Source organism: Coturnix japonica, unplaced genomic scaffold (assembly GCF_054131305.1).
Source record: "Coturnix japonica strain WE unplaced genomic scaffold, WE-NBRP24 Scf041, whole genome shotgun sequence".
In the NCBI taxonomy this organism is placed as follows: Eukaryota; Metazoa; Chordata; class Aves; order Galliformes; family Phasianidae; genus Coturnix; species Coturnix japonica.
This window is the reverse complement of record NW_028188944.1, coordinates 3,521,198-3,537,152: the sequence shown is the minus strand read 5'-3', so window position 1 is coordinate 3,537,152 and position 15,955 is coordinate 3,521,198. Positions and strand designations below refer to the sequence as shown.

At 46.9% G+C, this 15,955-nt stretch overlaps 1 protein-coding gene across 1 annotated transcript; it reads left to right on the top strand.

Moving 5' to 3' along the window:
• The first annotated feature begins 6,060 nt into the window (after nt 1–6,060).
• Nucleotides 6,061–15,570, top strand: LOC146752819 (olfactory receptor 14J1-like). Its single transcript, XM_085531287.1, has 2 exons — nt 6,061–6,475; nt 15,374–15,570. The coding sequence occupies exons 1-2, from the start codon at nt 6,061–6,063 to the stop codon at nt 15,568–15,570; spliced, it is 612 nt and encodes a 203-aa protein (XP_085387413.1).
• The last annotated feature ends 385 nt before the right edge of the window (nt 15,571–15,955 follow it).

Here is a 15,955-nt window from a genome sequence, read left to right as displayed (position 1 = left end):
TTAAGAGATAAATAAAAAGTTTTCAAAATTGACTTTTCTTTATCTCTTCTCTCTTCCTACCTTGTTCGGGTCTGGGTCGGGGGGACAGTAACAGACAGCTGCACAACATTCTCTTTTCAATCCTGCTCTCTTTACACTGCCACAGTGCTCTCAACTCCTCTCATTTGTGCAGGCTCAAGGACTTGTGTGTCTCACAACAGTCCAGTTGTCTCTACAGCAGCACTCTGGGGCTGCAGTCAGCAGCCGGCAATACGAACTGCTGTGTCAGGGCTGGTGTCCTTGCTGGCACTGCCATAACAAGAGGGCTGCTTCAGAGCAGGACCAGAGAACTGGAGGCCTCTTCCAAAGCTGGTGTAAGGAATATACCTCAGCAGCTGCTCCCTGAGAAGACCTCAAGATCTTCTGGTGCTCTTCACTGTGTGACCAGATCAGATTGTATAATCCCAATGAGATCAGTAAGAGACTCGGGGCAGTGCTGTGGTTTAAGGTTTATGGGTTGAGATAAAAAGAAAAGGATAATAATTATGACAATATATATATACATATATAATATATTTAGTATATTTTCACACATATACGACATAAGCAGTTGCAAACATATACGAACTAATCCCTATGTGTATCTGTTTGCAAGTCCAGGACTAGTTGCAGGGGTTTTAAGAGCCATAGGGTTCACTGTAGGAGCTGAAGTGACTGTCAGGCTGTTGCAGGAGTTGAAGCAACCTCAGAGCTCATTGTCAGAGCTGGAATCACCACAGGACCTGTGAGTAAGTTGGAGCAGCCACTGGGCTCATTGGAGGGGTTGGAGTCACCACAGGGCTGAACCTCCTGGCACAGTGCACCTCCCTTGGGCAGCATTTGTTTCATTTTCTTATAGCGATACTTGGAACAGCTACAGGACCTGTAGCAGAAGTGACCGCAGAGGGGCAGAGTGACAGTGGGATCTGTCCAGAGCTTGGAGCAACCACAGGACGTGTAGCAAAATCTTGGATCTACTGCATTGTCTGTACCAGGAGTGCCCACATAAATTATGAGTAGTGGAAAATAATCAGTGGACCTAACCAGCATGGGGAGTTTCCTCGTTATGTCCCTGACCTGAAACCAAGAAGGCAGCAGACTTACTGACGGCTCGGGTCCAGTCTGCAAATGGGACCCTCTATTCCTCTGAGAAGGGAGTCACCCACCACGGCCACCCTTCTTTCTTTCATGGCAGAGAAAGTCACAAGGCTTGGTAGTGACTGCCTTGCATTAGGTTCCCTCCTAGGCAGATCCTCCATTGCCTCCCCATTCTTATCTCCTTCAGATTTCAGAGTGTCAAACCTGTTGCTTAGAGGGAGCAGGGGTCGAGGGCTAGGCAGGCATGGGGGGGCTCCTGTGACGTTGAGTTGGGACTCTCTTCCAACCCTCCTCATCAGTCAGGTCTGTCCGACTGTGACAGGGCAGGGAGTCAACCACTTTTCTGGGGGTATCTGCCTGGCAGCCTTCCCTTGGGGATGCCAGCAAGTCACTCCACCAGCCCATCTCCCAATCACACACCCTGATGGTAAACTGTGAGTAAAACCTTGAGTAAAGTGAAAATTCACCTAGTGAAAAGTATGAGTAGAAACATGGACTGACGTGAGGGTAAACCCAGAGTAAACCCAGGATCCCATCCACAGGGCATGCACAGCCTCTGAGGGCAACTTTTTCCAGTGTTGCTGTGTAAAAAAATAGGTTCCTCACATCTAACCTATGTCTCCCCTTTTTAATTTAAATCCGTTTCCATTTGTCCTGTTATCATCAGACCATCCCATCCTTATTCTAGCGTTAGGCATCTCATCCTCAGATGGAAACCCCGGGGCTGAATTGGGATCAGTTTTTCAAAGAACCACGGGAGTTGCAAGTTCACCTAGCTGAGTTCAGATGTGCACAGTGAGGTGTCTGTGTGTGAGTCCCTCATCTGAATCCTTGGTTTTTATTCCACAGCGACTGCACTGCTCATACACAGTCTCTCAGTGATGCCCAACGTGCCTTGGGTGATCCTAGTTTTGTGCTAGTGCTTGTAAACTGTGACGGAAAATCTATGAGATAGACAGCTCCTTCTGGAGCATCAGCTGAGGGCCAGAAGGGAGGTATTCTTGGCCATCCTAAATACCACCTCAGCCGCGTGCTTAGGGCACCCAGTGTGTCTTTTGCACCTGTCCCCATAGAGTACGTAGTGATATTCAGCTTATCAAAAGGATGAGCTCAGAACAGAAGAGGCAGATCTTCCTCTCTGGTCCATCTGTGGCATAGTCTGGATTTCAAGGCATTGCAAAGATACGGCACATCTACGTTCTTGCACTGATGACAATTTAGTATGCTCTGGGCTCGCATTTCAATGGCATCTAATAAATCTAGGGTCATACCAGTTGACAGGAAGCTGGCAAATGTTGTCTTATCATAAGGAAGAGCAAGAAAGATTACAAGGGGAACTATGGACCTCTCAGTCTCACACCAGTGCTTGATAAAATTATGGAGAAAATGATGGTGGGAGTTATGGAAAAACAACTGAAGTACAATTCTGTGATTGGTCACAGACAACACAGTATTCCGAGGGGATGGTCCTATTTAATTTCAAGTCTTTTTATGACACCTTTATCCATTGAGCTGAACAAGGGAAGGCAGTTGATGCAATCCTTGAGGATTTCAGTAGAGCTTTTGATACTATTTCTCCAGCACCCTTCTGGACAGAAATTCCTGCATACAGCTAGACAGAAACAGAACGTGGTGTGTTGTAATACAAGAAGAATTTTACAGAGCAGCAGCCATGGATTGAGATAAGGAGTTCACAGAGCAGCAGCTGCGGAGCAGGATAAACAGCATGAGAACAAAGGACATCTTTAGGAAAAGAATGAATGGCTCGTGGCTTTGAAGGGGGGTTATAGGGTTGTTATTGCAGTAGCTTTCCTCCAATTAGCGTGTGTGATTTTTGGACGCCCTTGTCTGTCTCCTTTAAAATCATGGCTTTTCGGGCAATAAATTGTCGCAGCTATATGTAACTATTTTGGTGTTTGTCTGTTTGTCCCAGCATGCTGACATTTTGCCTTTCAGGTTCACCAGCAGTGGTGGGTGAGCAGTTGGCCAGCAGTTCTGTCCCAAAGGATTATAGTCAGTGGGTTCCATCGGGCTGGTAGATGGTCACTGTCAGAGTTCCCCAGGGTTCCATTTTAGGGCCACTTTCCTTTCATGTTTATGCAGATGACTTGCATGCAGGACTAGAAGATGTTCTGAGCAAGTTTGCTGATGAGACCAGATGAGGAGGTGCTGTTGCCTCCACTGAGGTTGGAGAGGACTTGCAGAGAGATGTGCACAAGTCAGAGAAGTGGGTATCAGTTGGTACTAAGCACCAAGTGCATAAAGTATAACAAGAACAAGTGCCTGACTGTGCACCTGGGTATGGAAAACCCTGGACATACACACTGACTGGATATGGGACACATGAGAGAGGTCTGACTGAAAAGGATTGGGGGTCCTGCTCAACATAAAATTGGAAGTGATTCAGCAGTGTGCCCAGGCAGCCAGGAAGGCCAAAGGTAACCTGGAGCGCATCAAGCAATTTATTGCCAGCTGGGTGAGGAAAGGTTTGTCCCTCTCTGCTCTGCATTGCTACAGCCTCACCTGGAGCACTGGGAGCACTTCTGGGCACCGCAGAACACAAAGGACATCAAAATATGAGAGAGTGTGCACAGGAGGGCACTGGAACTGAGAGATCTGAAGTTCAGAGTTTCACTGTGATTGACTGCTTGTTCAGACTGAGCCCTTCTCACACCCCACATCCTGCGATGAGACACAGGGCACATGTGGGATATGAACTTAACAGCATCCTTGCACCACATGCAGAGCCTGGGATCTTCCTTTCCTATGTCTTTCACTTAACATCATACAGACTTCCAACTCACTGCCCCAGGAAGTGCCTTGAGACAACATGAGAGACAGGATCTCCCTACCTCTGGCCTTGCAATCAGGGCTTGACCTGTCTGCTTCGTAAGGCAAAGGAGAGGTTTCTTAGCATGCCAGTGCCTTTCCCTGCCTGTTTCCATGTCTTCCAATTATCTTCTCTAACTAGTGCCTTGGGAAGCTTACTTGGTAATGGCCCTCAGTGGGCCCATTAGTACTCCAAGAAACTTCACTGTTACTTCTGACTTTGTCTTCTTGAGCAGTTTGTGCAAACTTCTCTCTGCACTGGTGGCTGATGGACTCAGCAGCAAATGAGCCCTGGGGCCCATTCTAACCTAAAGAGCATCTTGTGCCTTGTGCCTTCCTGTTATCTATTTCGGGTTATCAGAACTTGTTCAGCAAAATGGAGAGATACCTGGAGAGAGTTTAAATAGGAAGAATCCAGCAAACATTTACTGTTTATTTGTTTATAGTTCTGTTTAAGGAAGATATTAAAACAGCACTGTGCAACTCCTTGTGCACATCTGAGCTGAAATAGAGGAATCCCAGCTCCCAAGGGTCTATGGGGAGCTGAATCCCATTTCTGCCCCAGGGTTTCCATCTAGGGATGAGGCGCCTGCACTGCCTCGGCTGGATCACTGCCCTGCACAGAGAAGCTGTCTCAACCCTCCTTGTCCTTGTCTGGTTGCCCTTTTTGTTTTATCAAACACTCTCAAGCAGGACTCACCAGATGTCAGGAAATGACTGGTGGATAACTCAGCAGATTTCAAAGAACCGTTATGATACTGTTGTCTTTCAGGAGCTGATGGCCACGAGGACCCAGGGACAACACAGGGGAAATGAGCGGGAAGGATAAAACTGACATCCTCTGCTGCTGAGCTTGGCCGCGCTCCTGGGACACAGGGAGCTCATAAAGGTGGGCAGAGCTGTAGAGAGACAGCTGTGCCCAGGAGCAGCTCTTGTGCACAGCACAGCCAGCAGGTGAAAGACAGAGACGAGAGAAATAGGAGAGAGCTTACAGGATGTGTGCGGTGTGAGCGGGCTGTGAGCTCACTTCAGGAACATTGCTCAGAGGCCATGACACAGTAAGTCCCTTGCAGTAGGTAATGCAGCTGCTATTCATAGAGGGTTAACTTAATCTGGAACATCCCGAAGCAGATCTAGCTTCAGGCAATGAATGTTTCTTTACAGTGGAAAAAGCCTTCTGCTTACCTGAGGGCTTCCATACTGCAGTATGAAAGCACAGCCATGAGGGCTACGTGTCCCAGCATGGCTGCAGGCTGTGCAGCCGGGGTTGCAGGTGTGTGCCCAGGGCTGTCCTGCAGAGCAGGGTCCCTGCTGTGCCCCAGGGGCTGTGTGCCGGGTATGGGACTCTGCCTCCTGTCAGGCTCAGCACTCAGCCTGCCCGGGGAGCAGCCCAGGGTGCTGCGGGGAGACGTGTGGGGGGAAGGAGCCTCCCAGCAGGGCTTGTGCTGCCACAGCCGCTGCCTGGGGCAGGGGGATCTCCACTGCACAGCTGAAAGTTTCTGTGGGTACTTTGCAAGAGGAGAGCCAAGGTAGCAATTTTCTATTTCTTGTTTGGACAGAAGGGGGAAGGATTCGAAGCAGAAGTCTAAGAGTCTGTCAAACATAAACACAGCTCTGAGACTCCCAGTTCTTCTTCAGTCAATTGCTTGTTATGTGAACTGTCACACGTGAAGTGTTTTCAGCCTCTCCTTTCAAGAAAAAGGAACCTTTCCAAGGGTGGAACTAGTTGAAATTATCAATTTTGTTGACAAGAATAATGCACCTATATTGCAAATAGGCATGTTTCCAGAACAGAAAGTGAAGGGCACAAAGGTTGGGACTGAGGATTTTAACAGCAGTGAGGGTAAAGATATGAGACACGAAACAGATGAAAAAGTCCAGGGAAATGGGATAAGATTAGAAGATGAAAGGAAGGTTAAAGCTCCATGTGCTTTTTCTGCTTATAGAATGGTGAACTTAATGAAGTTAAATTCAATTAGAGTTGCTAAATGAATATTGTCATATGAAAATGAAAACATTTCATAGTATAGTAGGAGGAATGTCTTTGAGAATCATCTGGATTTGTCATTATCTTCTGCACTCTGAACAGGTCTCTGAGGCAAGGAACAAAAGCAGATGCCCAACAGCAGCTCCATCAGCGAGTTCCTCCTGCTGCCATTGGCAGACACGCGGCAGCTGCAGCTCCTGCACTTCTGGCTCTTCCTGGGCATCTACCTGGCTGCCCTCCTGGGCAACGGCCTCATCAGCACAGCTGTAGCCTGCGACCGCCGCCTGCACACCCCCATGTACTTCTTCCTCCTCACCCTGGCCCTCCTCGACCTGGGCTGCATCTCCACCACTCTCCCCAAAGCCATGGCCAACGCCCTCTGGGACACCAGGGCCATCTCCTACACAGGATGTGCTGCACAGCTCTTTTTCTATGTCTTCTTCATGTCAGCAGAGTTGTTCCTTCTCACCATCATGTCCTATGACCGCTATGTTGCCATCTGCAAGCCCCTGCACTATGGGACCTTGATGGACAGCAGAGCTTGTGCCACCATGGCAGCAGCTGCCTGGGGCACTGTGCTTCTCTATTCCCTGCTGCACACTGCCAGTACATTTTCACTGCCTCTCTGCCAAGGCAATGTTGTGAACCAGTTTTTCTGTGAAATCCCCCAGAACCTCAAACTCTCCTGCTCAACCTCCTATCTCAGGGAAGTTGTGCTTCTATTTTTTAGTGCCAGTTTAGCCTTTGGGTGTTTTGTTTTCATATTAGTGTCCTATGTGCAGATCTTCATGGCTGTGCTGAGGATGCCCTCTGAGCAGGGACGGCACAAAGCCTTCTCCACGTGCCTCCCTCACCTGGCCGTGGTCTCCCTATTTCTTAGCACTGCTTCTTTTGCCTACCTGAAACCCCACTCCATTTCCTCCCCACTCCTGGATCTGACAGTGGCACTTCTGTATGCAGTGGTTCCTCCAACACTGAACCCTATTATCTACAGCATGAGGAACAGGGAGATCAAGCACGCTCTCAGGAAGGTTTTGCAATACGCACTATTCCAGCTTCCATAAAATGCACAACTTCCTCAATAGGATTCCCAGTGATGGTTCTTTATGTTTTATGCATCTTTGCATAAAGATTGTTTGCTTATGTGAGATATAGCAATGTGCAAAAAAAAAAATAAAAATGTTATTGAACTTATAAATAAAAATTTATTTCACTTCTTTCCTACATAATTTGCATTTTTTTCACTCCAAGAGCTCATGTAACCATATAACCAGATTCCCCGAATACGTTATATGATACCTAAAAAGCTTTCAAAATTGACGTTTACTTAGCTTTTCTTTCTTCCTATTTTGTCTGGATTTGGGGAGGTACAGCCACAGACATCAGCTCAACGTGCTCTTTTCATTTCTGATCTCTTTACACTGCCATAGTGCTCTCAGGCCCTCTCATTTGTGCAGTCCTTAAGGTCTTGTGTGTCTCATGACAGTCCTGTTGCCTCTACAGCAGCAATCCAGGGCTGCAGTCAGTATCCGGCAATACGAACTGCTGTGTCAGGGCTGGTGTCCTTGCTGGCACTGCCATAACAAGAGGGCTCCTTCAGAGCAGGCCCAGAGAACTGAAGGCCTCTTCCAAAGCTGGTGTAAGGAATATACCTCAGGAGCTGCTCACTGAGAAGACCTCGGGATCTTCTGGTGCTCTTCAGTGTGTGACCGGATCAGATTGAATAGTCCCAAGGAGATCAGTAAGAGACTCGGGGCCGTGCTGTGGTTAAAGGTTTATGGGTTGAGATAAAGAGAAAAGAGGAAAAAAAAAAAAAAAAGAGAGAGAGAGAGAAGAAAAAGAAGAAAAAGAAGAAGAAAAAAGAGAAAAATAAAAGGATAATAGTTTTGACGAATGTAATTATACATATATAATATATTTAGTATATTTTCACACATATACAATATATGCATTTGCAAACATATATGAACTAATTCTTATGTTTTTCTGTTTGCAAGTTCAGAACTAGTTGCAGGGGTTTTAACAGCCATAGTATTCACTGTAGGAACTGAAGTGACTGTTGGGCTGTTGCAGGAGTTGGAGCAATTGCAGAGCTCATTGCCAGAGCTGGAATCACCGCAGGACCTGTGACTGAAGTTGGAGCAGCCACTGTGCTCATTGGAGGGGTTGGAGTCACCACAGGGCTGTACCTCCTGGCACAGTGCACCTCCCTTGGGAGGAATTTGTTTCATTTTCTTATAGCAATACTTGGAACAGCTACAGGACCTGTAGCAGGAGTGACTGCAGAGCTCATTATGAGGGGATGAGTGACAGCGGGATCTGTCCAGAGCATGGAGCAAACGCAGGACATGTGGCAAAACCTTGGAGCTGCTGCAGGGTCTGTGCCAGGAGTTGCAGAGGCTGCAGCACTGTCAGCATTTCCAGCTCTCTGGATCTGCCACACTGCAGTCATTTGTGCCTCTTGGGGGCTACCAGTGCCACAGCAGACCTGCCCCCAATATTCTACCAGTTTCTCAGGATCCTGCAGTTGCTCAGAGATGATGTTCCAAAGCCCTGGGGGTGCCCACCACTCCAGGCAGCTGCCCAGACCATCCCACACCCCTGCCATGCAGAGCCTTCTCACCTTGGGGCAGATCTCTCACTGATATTTCTGAATAACTGTTTAATCTGAAACATAAGCTGAAACACATTAATGACACGTAACAGTGGGAGTGTGCTGGTGTAAGCATCCCATGGATAGTCAAAATTTTCAAGAGCTATTGGAACTAGCTGTCAATCTCCAGGACAAAAAGAAGTGAGAGTGAGTCTGAGGGACTACTGGAAAGTGTCATCCCTTCTCTCCTCCGTAGCAAGACTCCCTGAGGAGTCCAAGTCAAGGGTGTAATTACTAATCTTATCAACAGTATAACTTCCATAACTCAAAGATGACATCAGAGATCAATGTGCACAAAACTTCATTTTGTCAGCTGCCAGTTTTATCATGATATAAACCAGAGTCAAACAGCATACCAAAATAAATACCCTAATCCAGCCCCCAGAGCTGGCAAACAGTACAGCAAGGAAAACAAGCAGCAAGCAAGGAGCTGTGCAATGCAGCTTCATGAGAAGACTCAACAAGCTCCACAAATGGGGAAACAATCAGCATCATGGCCTGCAGTTCTCCAGCTCCCACAAAGACCTGTGTTAACTCACTCAGGACAGATGTGCTGTTATCTCAATCGTTGGAGTCTCACATCGGGCACCAAAATGATGGTGGTTGTTGAATCCAGCATGTGGCTCAGCAGCACACAGTGCTTTGTGCACTGCCCCATTCCCAGTGGGATGGGGAAGAGAATTGGGGAAAAAAAGTACAACTTGTGGGTTGTAACAAAGCAATTTGAAAAAAGAGATAAAAGCAGAGGTGTAATAGTTATCACTATATATCCATTTATATGCAGTAGTAACAACTGATTCACAAGCACTTGCTCAGCATCACCAGACTGATGCTCAGTTGGGCACTGGGAAGAGAAGAGAGTGAGATAAACTGCCACCCCTTTCAATACAATTTCTGCTTCCTGTCAGGTGCTACAAAATGTCCCTTTGACCACTTCCAGTCAGCTGTGCATAGTCTGTTCCCTCCCAGCTACTTGAGACCTCCACTGACCATGGCCTTGGTTCTGTACAATGCTGCTTAGCAGCAGCTGCAAACATCAGAGTGTTATCACTGTTGTTTTTCTCTTAGAAACTAAAAACTGCAGCATAGTAGGCAGCCTGAAGAAAACAATTCCATCCCAGCTGTAACTCAGATACCTGCTTGTCCCCCTCCTCCTCTTGTCCTTCCTGATCAGGAAGCAAGGAACAGAATCTGCCGCTCTCCTCTCTGAGCCCTTTCCATCAGTTCTCAGCTGGCTCCTCTGCCGTCCCCAGGCAGAGCTCAGTGCACTCTCACAGATGGCAGCAGCCTTTCCTAATTGTCCTTGGCCATCCGTCATAAAGAATTGGTATCTGCTCTGCTGCAGTTCAGAGGTGAGAACCATTCCACCATGTCTCTGTGAGACAAACAAAACCCTAGGCCTGCAAAGGCACAGAGATTTGGAGTTCGCTGAGTGAATGTTTGTGGTTGTCTCATTAGCGTAAAGACTCTTCAGAAAGCATCCCCTTCCAGAAGCTTGTTTTGATTTAGCCTGGCTGGGCCTTGCATCTACACTGTGGTACTGGTGTTCAGGGCCTTGCTCAGAAGCAGCAGCTTGCATGAAAGGAAAAGCTCTGTGGTTTTCTCTTGAGTTGTCCTGTTTATTTCCCATGCTACCCGCACTGGTCTACAGGCAATTTTGGGCAGCAGCAGGTTGGGGTTACCCCCAGAGGGTACACAGTAAGATTTAGGATGGGGTATTGGCAGTAAGACCTTCTCTGAGGAATCCTCCCACAGTCCTATGGAACAACTCAGAGGCTTTCCCTGCAATCTCCAACACCAACAACATCCCTCAGCCCTTCCCTGTCACATCCAATTCCCCTCCCTTCCCCCTTTGGACCTGGTTTAAAGCCCTTTAATCAATCAGTGCAGGAGCATTTCAGATAGGGTCATGGAGGAGGCAGACTGCCATTCTTGGGGTGGCCATTTTCCCAGGAGGGCATGGTGGGAGGTTTTTGTCCCATCTGGTTCAACCAACACTTGTATCCACCCAGCAGAAGGCTGTGCCCTCTGTGTCCCACTTGACCTCTGCATGGAGCTTACAGTTGACAGGGACATGGCTGAGAAGCTCTGGGCATGGACTAACGGACAAGGAAGTAAAGTGGGAGTCAACTATATGCCACCCAGCCAGGAGGATGATACCAGTTAATTATTCTTTTAGGAATAAAAGGATGTGTCTAGGACAGCATTACTTGCCCTAGGCACTGAAGTCCAGCCGTGCTGGTCCCTTGTTAAGAGGCATCTTGTCAGGTTTATAGGAACTTCAAGTAAGACTTGAGCTAGTAAAAACAATTAGAGGTACCAAAAAAAAAAAAAAAAAAAAAAAGGAAGAAGGGGAATTAAAGGGGGTGATGAGATCACCAGTGCTGAATCCAGCACCAAGCCTGCTGATAGGGATGTTCCACATAGCATAGAGTGGAAACAACTACACCTAGAAGCAGGGCCAGCAGTTGAGGCAGGGCAAATCTGACCTCCCCACCAGCAACTAGTTATATTATCAAAGGAAGCAGATCAGATATCATCAACCCCTATTTGGAACTGGAGTTGCCTTAATTCCTGGACACTATGTTATATCCAAATCAAAGGAAGTCACACCAGGCCTTGTCCTGAAACCTGACCATTTCAGGGCTGTTGTTCAGGACTCTTCCAGGAGTGGCTGATACATCAGTCTAATAAAGGGAAGGGACACCCAGCTGCTCCATGTGACTTAACTGTCTCTCAGTGCATTGTTCCAGCTCACATGAACAGACACTCACATCTCATCCCATACACCAACCTATGTTTCAAACATTCTGTGGTTTCCTTCAATAATGGTGATCTGCATGTAGCAGTTAGCAGATGAAAAGGAAGAGAGATGAGAAGGTCTACCATTAGAAACAAAAACCCACACCATATCCTAAGACTGATATTCACAAGCCATTTCCACCACCCTCTGCATCCCAATGATTTCAGCAAGGATGTGATCCATGGCCAGCGGATCAGTCCATCAAATCAGTCATTTTGCTGCATCACTCGAAAAAGCTCTCCAGTCTTTTTGGTGATTGACTTTGTGTTTTGATGAGCCTCAGTTATGGTAGTGGTGGCACTGTGGATGAGTTCAACGTCTTTCACACCCTGTGGTTCATTTAACAGCAATATGTCTAGAACCAGTTGGTTTTGCAAGGCCACCTTGGGTACTTGTTGAACCTGCCTGTTTGACTCTCCAAAAACATGTTCTGTCCAGCTCCTTAGCACACGGACCTGCCAAGGTAGATTCTCCAGGGCAAGCTGGTGTCATCCAGGTGGGGTCTGATGATGAGTTTGGTCCCCCAGTCCCTAACTTGAAACCCATACTCTTCAGAATCTTTATAAATGAGGCAGACAGCGAGATTCAGTGTTTACTGATGGTATCATGCTTAGCGGTGCATGTAGTATAAGGAAGGGATGCCACCCAAAATGACCAGGCCAGGCTCCAAAATGTCGCCCACATAAACCAAATGAAGCTCAGTGAGAAGAGAGGACTGCAGGGCAATCTCACTGTAATTTTTCAGTACTTAAATGACTGTAAAAGCTTATAAGCTTTATCTCCCATCTCCTCTGAATCACTGGAAACAACCCCAGAGTGCAGGGAGGGATCATGGGTCCAGAGCTGATTAAATCACACAGAGCAGCAGCCTCAGTGTCTGTGAGCAATGCCTGTCCCTGCCTGGTGGGACAGATTCTGGGGGAAAGAGAGAAAGGTAGAAACCAACCAACCAATCACCAACAAAAACACATTGTGTTCATTTGACACTTCCTTGAAGCACGCATCTTTGTCAGCAGACTAGTACCAGAAGAGGCTTAGACCAGACATAAGAAGGAACTTTTTGTCTCAGTGTGGTCAGGCACTGGAATGGCTGCCCAGGGAAGTGGTGGAGTCATCATCCCTGGCAGTGTTCAAGAGGTGTCTGGATGAGGAGCTACAAGATATGGTTTAATGCTTTGTTGTAGCTACAGAAATGGGAGGATTATGGTTGGACTAGGTGATCTTGTAGGTCCTTTCCAACCTCTTGATTCTGTGATTCTATGAGAGGAAATGAACTGATGAGGAGAACTGTGGATGATGGGTTTCCATTCTGTGCAACCCCATATCCAACTGTACATTCAGAATCTGAAAGGCTGAGGCTGGTAGCTCATTTTCATATCGGAAGCATAGATTATAATCCACTTAAGCAGATATAAACATAGGATCATAGAATCACAAGGTTGGAAAGGGCATAGAAGGCCATCCTGTTCAGCCGTCCTTACATCACCATTACTGCCATTGAGCTACTGAAACATATCTCATAGCACCTCATCCCAGTGCCTCGAAAACCAGCAGAGACAGTGACCCCACTACTTCCCTGGGAGAAGAAGAGGTCAAGCAGGGCACCACCACTGTTAGGCTCTCCATCTTAAAATCATGCATTGGATGGGACCTCAATGTGGCACTTTGTATGGAGAGACCAATGGAGATGGCTCCCTAACCCTAACACTAACCCTAACTCTAACTTTAACAATTACCTCTATGGGTAATTATTTCTCATTACAATCTGACTGTAATGGCAAAACAAAACTCCATCCCAAAGACCACCCACCTCTCAGGGGTAGCCAGCCCTCACTGAGCCCCAGCTCTGAGTCATTACAGCTGGAAAGGAACTTCAAGCGATCCCCTCATCCAACCACCCATTGCCCACTAGCACTGCTCGCTGCCCCACACTGGTGGAACACTTCCAGGGACGGTGACTTCACGGCTCCATGGGTGGAAGCCTAAAATGCAATGCAAAGGGGCTTTGATTTTCTATCGTTTTCTAACCAACTTTTCTTTGCCCACATATGCATGAGTGTGTGTGAGAGGAAGAGAGTGAAGGCTTCAGAACAGGCTGATGGACTGCCCACAAGGTCTTGGTAGGGAGGTATGTATTGAAGCTGATGATGTATGTCTGTATGGGGTGGGCTTCAGAAAGTGAGCTCAGTGAGGAAGGAAAGTGCCTCAGGCTGTGCTGCTCTCCCAGCACAGGGCAACAATGTGGATGGATCACTTGGAGGTCCTTTCCAACCCATGCCATTCTGTCAGTACCCTTTCAACGCAACCCAACCCAATCCAGCTGTTCCAAGGCTCTACGATCTTTAAGGACCCTTCCAACCCAACCTTTCTGTGGTTCTGTGATCCTTATGGACCCTTCCAACCCAGGCCATTCTGTGGCTCTGTGATCTGTAAGGACCCTCCAACCTCAGCCCAAACATACTGCCCCAACTCCAACACTATGGGTCTCTGTGGGTCTCTATAAGTTTCTGTGGGGTAATCAATTCCAGGAATCAACCCAGAGGTGCATTTAATGCAATTAATCTGCTTATAGACAGAGTTGGGAGTCAGTGGGACATTCAGAGCAGAGCTCAACTGCATAAATACAGCATTCGGTGTTGCCTAATTATCTTAATTATCCCACGATTAATTAAAGGGGGAGATGAGCTGAAGGTTGGACTCTGTGGTCTCAGTGCTTTTTCCCCATCTTAATTATTCTGTGATTAATTAAAGGAGGTGATGGGCTGAAGGCTGGGCTCCTTGGTCTCAGTGCTTCTTCCCTACCTTAATTATCTTATGGATAATTAAAGACTGCTTCATGGCATGATGTGAGGTTTTTAAGGAGCACTTTGCTCTCTCAGCTGGGCACATGGCTGGTTACTGATGGATTAACTGGTTAGAGATATTTAGATAATTGTTTTTTCTTCACATCTCCAATGTTCTTATGGCCCCAGTGAGGAACTGGGATGTGTTACGGGATTTCTGGAAAAGTGAAAGTCTGAATGCTATCCCAGCACCCTCATCTGCACTGAAAGACAGCTGGGGAGAATAGATTAGTGTAGAAAATACTCTAACTGATGCATTCCAGGGAAAATCCAGAATGGAATTCCCCATTCCTTGGGATGGCTGCAGTGACACCATGGGCTAAAAAGGTTTTTTGGTGTTCCATTGCGATCTCCTTTGCAGCTGTCAGATGAATGCACCCCATTGACTCACAACAGATGGGAGTGCTCCATAACTGGTTTCCTTTTCCAATCAGTGGGTGTGATTTTAGGCCTAGAAGTCAATTTGGGTCGATTTAGGGACATTTGGGGGCCAATTTTGGAGAATTTGGGGACATTCTGGGTCAACTTGGAGACAATTTTGGGGGTAATTTGGGATCAATTTGGGGAAAATTTTGGGGTAATTTGGGGCAATTTGTGGTCAAAGTGGGTACAATTTGGGAGTAATTTGGGACAATTTAGGGGTATCAGAGGATATATTTGATCAATTTGGGGACAATTTGTGTCTGTTTGTGAACAATTAGGTGTAATGGGCCAATTTTGGGATATGAAAGGACATCTAGAGTCAATTTTGATTAATTTGTGACAATTTGGGGACATTAGAGGAGATTTGGGGTCAATGTGGAGACAATAGGGGTTAATTTGGAACAATTTGGAGACGATTTTAGGAGACCTTTTGGAGACCTTAGAGGGTATTTTGTGTCAATTTGAATCAACTTGTGGAAAGTATGGGTCAATTTGTGGACATTTTGGTGGTAAATCAGGACAATTTGTGAACATTTGTGGACATATGGGGAAAATTTTGGGGAAATTTGGGGCAATTTGGGGTCAATTTTGATCATTTTGGGGACATTAGGGGACACTTTGAGTCAACTTAGGGACAATTTGGGGCCATTTCAGGACAATTTGGGGACAAAATGGTGGTTGTCTTTGCCTGGAATGTGAGACTGCCTTGTTTGTATCAGACCTCCCAGATTTCATCTCTGCCAACCTCAGCAAAGCAGACGGCCGTGTCGTCAGGCCTCCATGTGCCCCACATTGTGCACAGTATGTTAGAGCCTTCACCTTCCTCGTGTTGTCCACTGCACTGTGCATGGATGTTGAACTCAGTGCTGTGCTTACAGCATTCAGGAAGAGAGATGCATTTGGTAGAATTATCTGAAAGGGCTTCTGCTGCAATGCTGTGCATCTGGTGGCTGATTCTACACACAGAGATGGAATTGCTGTTAGTCTTGGTGCTCCCATCACAAAAGCTGAGTGGATTTGTAAGGCTTGGGAGAAAAGGAATGGCATTGACCTCTGTGCAGCTGTTGGGGATGTAAGAAATCAGCTCAGACCACAAAGAGCAGCACTACAGGAGACTGCACTGATGGTCTACAACCTAGAATCAATTCTGGAGCCAGTTCCCAGAGAGAGAAAACATGGACCATCCCACCATGTGCTGACATTCAGCTCCCAATTGCAGTACAGCGCCCACCTTAGTGGGAATCTCCATTCCCAGCTTTCAAGTATTTCCCCATATGGAGTTCCATCACACCAAGCAATGC